The 9,823-nt window shown below is 35.0% G+C and overlaps 1 protein-coding gene across 1 annotated transcript; it reads left to right on the forward strand.

The window, feature by feature from the left end:
- The first annotated feature begins 3,576 nt into the window (after nt 1–3,576).
- Nucleotides 3,577–9,527, forward strand: LOC127082846 (uncharacterized). The gene is made up of 7 exons (XM_051023082.1): nt 3,577–3,950; nt 4,129–4,214; nt 5,366–5,512; nt 5,619–5,727; nt 5,895–6,018; nt 8,000–8,273; nt 9,126–9,527. The coding sequence occupies exons 1-7, from the start codon at nt 3,827–3,829 to the stop codon at nt 9,231–9,233; spliced, it is 972 nt and encodes a 323-aa protein (XP_050879039.1). The 5' UTR covers nt 3,577–3,826; the 3' UTR covers nt 9,234–9,527.
- Nucleotides 9,528–9,823: the final 296 nt, after the last annotated feature.

The raw sequence follows: 9,823 nt of genomic DNA on the forward strand, positions 1-9,823 counted from the left end.
AATAATTAAAAATAGCACAAAATGGACTAAAATCTCAAATAAATCTCAAATCAAATAAGAAATTGACGAGACTATTTTTCATTGATTTATCATGATCCATAAATGCTAGGAAAATATTTTTGGATATTTCAAAAGTCAGAAAGTATTTTAAAATGAATTAAAACTATTAAAAATCAAATAATCCATGAAAAATATCAAATGAATTCACAAAAATAATTAAAAATCAAAATATGAAACTAGATTTTTCAAGATTTTTTTTGAAATTGGTCTCATATTTTTATGACTTCAAATAATTTTTTTATGAATTTTTGAAAATAAAATGAAAATAGAAATAATGGAAAAAACCAGCGCCACAGGATGAATTCATTAATTGACGTGGCAAGGCTGAATGGTTCAAATCATGGATAACACACTACATCCAAGTCAAACGCGCCACATAAGGTATTAAATGAAGTAAACACAATGGATGCACACGATTAAAACGTGAAAACCAGATCCAAGGGCTGTGAAGGTGCACACGTGGTGATGGTGGTGGAAACCACCGTCTTCTCCGGTGGAACAACAACCTCCGGCCACCAGTTGCAGGAAAATGAAATTTAATAAAAATAAAAAACAAAGCCATGGAAATGAAGTTCGTGTGATGGAGATCACCATTGTATCCATGGATCTTCCCCACTCTTCCTATATTGAGAGAAATGTGAAGTGGAAGATCATGGTGTTCAAACTGAAAGTTCATGAAATGGAAAATTGAAAGCATCATAAGCTTGCCTCAAGTGTGAGGACTTCAGAAAACCTCACAAACACAAGAATGCTACATTGAAATGAGAGTTCTAGATCCAAAAAGTTTGAAGGTATACCTCTGAATTGAAGCACTTCAGGCCACGAAACCTTCAAGATTTTGGCTCCTCTTTGCCCTAGGGATGTAGTGGAGGTGAAAGGCTAAGGAATTAAGCTTTGAAGATCAATTAATGATGCTGAATTTCAAGCTCGAAAGTGAGAAAAACTAAAAAATTCCTTTGGTATGGCTATGGTTTCAATGCTGCACCAATTCAGATCTCCAAAAGGTTTTATGAATGAATGAGAGGGAGCTGTTATTTATAGCTGAAGGTGGTTGTGCATCACACTTCCCTCGTGTGCATGAAATTTGAATTTTGCTTGCATGGGCCTGTGCAAGCGTGTAGTAGGCCTAATGATGAATGCAAAAGCTTGCTGAGATCAAGTGAAAAGGATTTGGACGTGCATATTGGACTGAAACAGCTTGCATACCAAGTTATAACATGAAATTCCAAAATGCACATAAATGGAAAGGTCTTCGAAACTCCCAAATGGTAAGTCCAAAAGAGCATTGTGAGTAATGGTTGGAAAGCCCATGAAATAAGAAAAAAAATTTATGTTGGGAAAAAAATTCATTTGGTGTGTGCAAATTAATGAAAACTGGCCTGGAAGATCCAAGTACAAAACATATTCAAAGTACTTTGAAAAAATTCCCCAAAAGCAAGCTTAATCAAACCCCTCTGTTTTCATGATGCAAGCTTCAAATGGAAAAACCTCCAACATCAAAGTTGTAAATCCTTTCAATATGATCAATTTAGACTCAAAGTTTGCATCATTTGGATTTTCTATGACAAAGTTATGGGTACTTGAAGTTGGGTATTTTTTCAAATTCAATGAATTAGGTCCAAGATGACCTATAATGTTTTGTATTATCACATGTGTTTATTTTAGGATTATGAAAATTTGTCCAACATAACATTTTAAGTAGACATCTCAAGATTTACAATGAATTTGGTATCACCTCAAAATTATAAAAAATAAGTAAGTTATGCCCTTGGTAAATTGACCCAAAATTAGGGTTTCAGTCAAAATGACCTATAATGTTTTGAAATGAATGATGACCTTACATGTTTCAAATGGATTTTTGATGAACATGAAAGTTGTTCATATGGTTCTTAGGAACATTTTTTATCTTGGGATCATCTTAATTTGATAAACACATAAAACGTTATATCTCAATGGTGCTCAGCTTAGTCAGATGACTTGACTGGTCAACTTTTCAATGCCAAACTTCCAATCTTGATGAATAAATGATTGAGGATCCTCAAATAAGCTCACATATGCATAAAATGATGAATGAAAGAAATTCCCTTGATTAAATTTGATCATAGGTTGAGATTGCTTCACGGGCAAGGCACAATCAAAGCATAGTTGAATTAGGGTTTCCTTGGGAAACAATCCTCAAGCCCTTTGGGTTATCTTGATCAAATTGGTAAATTGAGACACTTGGGAGACATATATGATGATTAGGAGCTTTGTGGACCATTGTCATGCTTTTTCTCATCTTCATCTAGCCATTTCATTGGGCTTAGGAGCCTCATAGGAGCATTGGAACACATGATCACTTGAGCTTCAAAATAAAAAGAGTTAGTGACATATTTTTGTGCTTTTGGTTAGTGGATCAAATAAGAAAAGCAATAATATACAATACAAGCATGCTTGGTGGTCTTAAACCACTCACACAAGTCCCAACCCTAGGGTTAAGGAGCCAAACATGCTATGATCCTTGAGGCAATGCACTTGTGCAATAACATGATGCCATGAGGGATCTTAGGGTCAAAATTAGGGTCTTACACCCTCTAAATATGAGAATTCATCTCACTTTCTCTTAATCACTAACCCTAGCTATTAATATATAAATCAAGTTTAAAGATTATTGATTTACAACTCAACTAGCAAAATAACCTATATACCTTTGATGTGGAACATAGGCGCTATAGAGGCGCACAAACAAAAAACAAGTACAAACACTCAAATATCAAACCCTAACACACTAATACTGCATTTTATGTTAAAATCATCTATGTAATGCTTATTTTATGTTATGGATGTTAATTTTATTTTGTCAAATTACATGTTTTTGGTGTCTGCTTATGCTACTGGTGTGTAAACGATTCAGAAATGTATCTACGGAAATATACCAGAGAAGCATCTCCGGTATTAAAAAAAACCAACTTATAGAACATCATTCAAAATAACTTACGTTGCATGTATATTGGAACGTCCGAAGATACATTTCCGAAAATTGAAAGACATTTTAGTATTTTCGCGTGATTTCTAAAAAACATATACGCTGCATTAAGAAATTCTCTTTTAAAGTTGGGCAAAAATGATATACTTATACTAGTACGCTCTTTCATTTAAATGAGAATATTCAAGGTCATATCATTTTTAAATATTATTTTATTTAAAAAAAATAAAAATAAAAATTAATTAAATATCCATACTCAATTAAAACTATAGGATACCTAAGAATTTGTCTATTTTTTTATACATGTATTCATGTTAATCTTAAAATATTTTTATTAGTATTTATTTAATATATTTTTTTTAAAGTAGTTGGTTTATACATATCAAAATTTATTTATATTAGTATAAAAATATAAATAAATATTACCGCAAATATTAAATAATGGATAAACCGTTTTTAAGAAATATTAATTTATTAAATCAAAACTATTTATAACATACATACTTTTATTTATACATTATTTCTATACATTTTTAGATTATTCTTAAGATAGTTTTATAAGTATTCGCCATTTCTAATAAAAAGAGTTAGTGTAAATGTGTAATGACGAAAACTTGAGAACTATTCGCAGTTCACAAGTCAATAGAAAGATAGCGAGAAGGAGGAAGAAGAACACTGCGATTCTTCTTCTCTTTCTTTTTCTCTAATCTAAACTCAACCGTGATGAACTCAAATTCATTCTTTTCACAAACTTGATTCAACTGACATTTCTTCCCTCCCTTCAATCCTTCTACACTTTCAATGGCTGATCACTCAGACTCCTCTCCTCTTGTCCCTCCTATTCCCCTCTCCGACCCTTCCTCGATCGACCTCGAAGCCGGTCCCTCCGAGCAAATTCAGTGCCGGATTTGTCTCGAAACTGATGGTAATTTCACTTTCAATTCAACCTTTGTGTTTTTCACTTTTCTTGATGGATTTTCATTTTTAGGTTAACGTAAATTGTACTACTTGGATAATCAACTGTTAGAGAAATCCTATACTCTGAATTATGTTGATTGAATGAATTGTGATTTCGGTTTGTATACGTTTGGTTTACTTCTCAGGTAGGGATTTCATAGCTCCTTGTATGTGCAAAGGTACTTCAAAATATGTTCATCGAGAGTGTTTGGATCATTGGCGCTCTGTCAAGGTAAATTTCTTTTCAACATTGTATTCTTCTTCTTTTATGTACTGCTGCTAGAGATTTATGTACTGCCAGCCATCATAATATAAGAACAACTTTTATAAAGGATCATTCTCGGTTAGTGATAACTAGGAAAGGTGGCAAGAAAAAGTCTTTATGTTAAACTGACTGAATCCCGTGGTTATTGGTCAACAAGTTTTTTCATTTTCATTGCACTGATTAGTTAATCAATGATGTATATTAAGTTCTTACATGTTGATCTGAATCTCATTATATTTTCCAATCCATGTGTATAAGCCTGAACTTTGTAGAATATCATCATGACACTACAGAGAGTTTGTATTGATTTTTATCTTTCAGTTATCTCTCTATCCCATGGTTGAATTGAGATCCTCTCCATCTCTCAAAATATATAGAAGGAAACATTTGGGAGAGAGAGGTAGGCACAATCTCTCATTTATGTCTATCTCTCTATTAGGAATATCCTACGTCCCACATTGGTTAGACATAAGACTTGAAAATAATTTATATAGAGTGACCCCCTCACCTTATAAGCCGGTTTTGTAAGGATGAGATAGACCAAACTCTAATATGGTATCAAAGCTTATCGATCAGACCATGGGCCGCCCACCGTTAATATCCATCCACACACCAAATCCAAAAGAGTGATGGGCGTGGGGGGTGTATTAGGAAGATCCTAAGTCTCAGATTGGTTAGACATGAGACTTAAAAAGAGTTTATATAGAGTGACACCCCTCACCTTACAAGTCGATTTTGTAAGAATGAGTTAGGTCAAACTCTAATACTCTCTTCTAAATAGAAATCTCCAGAAGAAACATAGAGGATCTCAACTTCCCCTAGATATACCTTATCCATTTCAGTTAGACTTAGAGTAAGGTTTTACATGTTTGCCTTCTTTATTTTAGGTAGACTGCGTTTGCAATTTTATAACCTTGATAGTCTGTATTATATGCAAGCATCTGCATAACAATAAGTATTTATAGTCTGCCTAAAGTTTAGTCTTTGAAGCACGGCCCACTTTAGACTGTCTGGATCCTTTGTCTTGTACTGTAATGCTAACAGTTGCATGTGTTAAATGGTGTACTTTTCAGTGCTTAAGTTAATAATTATACGGATATTGCTTAACATTATTCCAGGAAGGGTTTGCCTTTGCTCACTGCACTACGTGCAAGGCTCCATATCATTTGCGTGTTCATGTTGCTGCTGATAGGAAATGGAGAACCTTGAAATTTCGTTTTTTCGTCACCAGAGATATCTTGTCTATTTTTCTGGCTGCACAGCTTGTAGGTTAACTGTTTCCCTTCATCCGACCATCTACATACTTGTCCATTTGTAATGTATAAATGTTATAGACGTTCTGATTCAGCACCATATTTCCTTTATATGCAGATTATTACCTCACTGGCATATTTGGTTTATCTAATTGATGGTTACCAGCAAAGTTGGCTTCGTATTCTCTGGGGTTTTGAAAGTCAACTGAGCTTCTACTACTTATGTGGTAAACGGAAATTTAAGCTGTGTTCATCAAAATGTTTACGATATTATTTTCCATGAATTTGCTTTTTTCTCCTTTGGCCTCGAGTTCAGAATTTCCTCCTCCCACAAATAAAGTTTACAAGTTTTGTTGTGAATTACTGAATTTCATGTTTGTATTTTCAAATGCAGGAGCTCTATTGTTTTTTGCCTTGCTTGGCGTTTCTGGGTGCTTCATTACTTGTTATGATCGAAGAGTTCGCAATGATTTGGCTCAACCGTGTAGAGAATTATGTCTTTGTTGCTGTCAACCTGGGTAACAACACTGATTTTATATGTTCACGAGCCTTTGACACTGTTAGAAACACATAAGTTTGCTCTTAGCATCTGCTTGAGGCATCATTATCTTTATTCTATAAATATATCATATATAATGGAAATAACAGGTATTGGTGTACACAATTTTTTCCATTGATCCATTTTAGATTTTTTTATTGAGTTTAACTCATTCTTACAAAACCTAATACATATCTTAACACTCCCCCACAAGCTAAAGCTTACTAAACTTTAAGTTTGTTACAGATATTACCCTTTAAAAGAGAAGATCAAACCAAACCAAACAAACCAATATTAGAACCACAATCAACTTTCATGAAGTGCATCCAAACAAAGCTGCAACGATATTGGGTCAGATGTTGTCCTTTGCTTGAAACAGCCAACTTAAGTGTGTGATCAATGCTAGTTAATCAACATTGACGATAGTTGGACAACTGGACTACCAAAAAAGAAAAACCTAACTTAGTTGAACACGTCATATGTGTCTGGTGCCAACAACTCAACCGTGACTTTGGTGAGGCGATGTGTCTACCAGAGACTATTGACAGTGTGCTGAGACTGATGACTGGAGAGCTTTCCATTAGAGACAGAATTGGGAAAAGGCAAAGAACACACCGACAAAAGTGACTTGGACAGTTGATCAACGGACAACTTGGAACTGACTCTAAGACTTAACATATGACATATCCGACATAGATGTTGCTAACCAACAAATAAAAAGATGCGCAAAACTGGACCAGTGAGAAATGCGCGCTAACAAGACATAGTGAAACACTAAAAAACACAATAAATGAGCAGTGTGCAAATATGCACAGGGGACGAAAACTACTGTGAACAAGGACCTAAAGTATTTAAGTAACATACATTGGGATGCAATCACATTGACAAAAGACCAAATCACTGTAGAAAATATACCTGGGTGCGCTCACAACCATTAAAAAACCCTATGAAACAGCAAAGAAACCTCTGGAGCAAACCTTAAACGGGACCCAAAGACTAGAAGTGGTCCCAACTGAACCAAGGGGAGGTGAGTCTAACGAGACCAGCAGTGATGTCGCTAGAGGTCTGGAGGGTGGCCCGTGGCCTTCATGCGCCGGTTGGCTGATTTGACTCCAGATAATCTGATGATGAGGTTGCCATGTTGCCAAACACGGCGGTTGAATTTTCTATGAAAGATAAAGCAGCCACCCCAGAACTCTTTTGGGACTAGACAATAGTGTCTGTCATCTAACATCCAAACCGAATAAAGTAGGGTTAGCTTTTCTGGTGGCTAACCTAAAGACAAATAACTATGATTTGGAACCTTGCTCGGAAAAGAGAAAACTATTATTATATTCCAAACATCCAAACTAAAAATAAACTAGGGTTAGCCTTGACGGTGGCTGAACCCAAGGACAATGAACTATGATTTCAAACCTTGCTCCGGAAAAGAGAAAACTATTATTATATTACTAATTGTTAGGGAACTCCACAACGGAGTAGTGGCAAGATGGTTCAAGGAGGATCGAACCAAACTCTAGATACCATGTTAGATTTTAATATTGAGCTTAACTCATCCTTGCAAAACCTAATATATATCTTTACAGATAATAATATTGTTAATTAACCAATAATTCTCATTGCTTTAGCATAAAATAATGGTTTTAGTTATCCTTACATTTTGTAGCTGATTTTTGTAACCAATACATTTTGTGCCGCCCTTCAAAATATAAAAGTGCTTGGCTTTTAAGTTATCATTATAACAATTGTTATTCTTATTTAATTTTATGATGCCCAAACTATTTTGGTCTTGATTTTGAACTCTTTTTGCAAGGTGAAGTATGCCTAAGATTTACCTTTTTCGCATAAATATAAAATTCAGCTGTTAATTTATTCATGCTCACTTATATGTAAGTATCTTATTATTGGTTGCAAGTCTGGTTAATGACTGTTTTTGCTATTTGTATATGCTGTTGTTGCAGAGTTTGTGCTGACTGTCATTTGCCAGGCACTCTTTGTATGTGGACTGATTGCACTGCATGCTTTGAGAGTTGTGGAACCATGGCAACAGAATGTGGTGGTTGTTTGGGAGGTGCTGGGGAAGCAGGGCTACCATTATTATTTATAATGGCTTTGGTTGTTCTGGGACTTTTTACGGTAATTGGGATATTTTACAGTGTATTGGTGGCAACTATGGTAGGCCAACGGATATGGCAACGCCACTATCACATACTTGCAAAGAGGATGTTAACAAAGGTGTGTTTGACTTACTTTCCCATTTACTGCACATTTTGTGTATTACATCTCTGTGTTAGTTCTTGCTGCAACTCAGCTGATAAATCAAGTTTCATACCTAATGATTTATGCAATTAGCCCATTCAGCTGTCACTTCATTTATTTTTAATTTAAATCCTACATAATATCGTCAGAGGAATTTATTAGGGAAGGTAAAGCCAAGAATCTCAACAATTTTTTTTATGCTTTTGTAACTGACTTGTTTAAACTCTTGCATTAGCATCAAGTCTCGACAGAAAGGATTTTGCTGATGCCTTTTGTAAAAGTAAATGTACTTTAACGTACCTTTAGGTCACATGCATTGTTTTTGATGGGGCTATTTTGCTGAACAGCACAAACTCGCTTATTAAGCCTTCCTGCCACTGGTGTCATTAATATTCAGATATGGCCGACTCTGAGTGGTCTGCTAACTCCTACCCAAACTCTCACTCAGCGCATTCTTGCCTCATTTCCTCCCCCAAATTTCCCCTCATTCCACACACTGTCCGAAACTCTTCTGTCCCACCTGCTACATATGCAACTTTGTTACCTACCAACTCCCAAAGTTGATCCTTGGTTACACACACCTCATGAGTATGTGAGCCCTTTTGCTCTTCCATTTCTTCTTGTGATACAATTTAGTTATGGGAGGGCAACTATCTTTTGGCTTAATAATTGGCACGACACGGACATTTTGTGACAATTAGATGAGTTATCCTTGATCCTTGATAATAATATGCTTATAATCCTGTGCGATATCTTGCATAATGCCCTAAGGTTTTTGTCCTTGTCTTGAATTGTTGATTTTAAAACTGTTATTACTTCTCATCATAGGAGTACGTGGTTGAAGATGTTGATGGAGAGATGACAGGGTCTGATTGGTCTCCCCCATCCCTTCCACCTGAGCATGTTCAGCAATTGAAAACATTGGGGCTCTTATGAGTTTGAATGAGTCATCGGTTATCTATTTTATGACCAGAATAACAGTAGAAGTAGACTGGCCTGACCTGCCTTTGTTTTGGTAAGCTGGTCCTTTTCATGAAGATCTGCAGATGTTTGACAACTGTTCAATAGCCGTGAAGTTCAGTTTGATTACAATTTACACTTGTGTTGAATTGTTGATATATGGAAATTTGTGAATTTCTAATCTGTTTACTAATGTAAAGAAAATGGAAGATAATATTTGAATGCTGAACAACATGTTACATGTATATCATTGCCACTTACTCCCTGATATGTTCTAGTCCCTGATATATATATATTCTAGAGAAAAGGCATACTAAAAGGTTTAAATAGGTTATAGAGAAAAGGCAAAAAGAAAAATAAAAAATTAAAGAAATGCAAGATGATTCGAGTCAAATCACGAGGTTATGATTTCAATCAAAGAAAGAATGTTTGAATCAAAGGTAGTAGAGTGAGGAAATTGTCATTTGATTTGAATCATAATTTGAGTTAATGATTCAAGTCAAACTAAAACATGATTTGAATCACAGTTGTTTCTGAAAGAAGTTTTTGATCACATGATTTAGAAT

The sequence above is a fragment of the Lathyrus oleraceus genome, chromosome 5 (assembly GCF_024323335.1).
Source record: "Lathyrus oleraceus cultivar Zhongwan6 chromosome 5, CAAS_Psat_ZW6_1.0, whole genome shotgun sequence".
In the NCBI taxonomy this organism is placed as follows: Eukaryota; Viridiplantae; Streptophyta; class Magnoliopsida; order Fabales; family Fabaceae; genus Lathyrus; species Lathyrus oleraceus.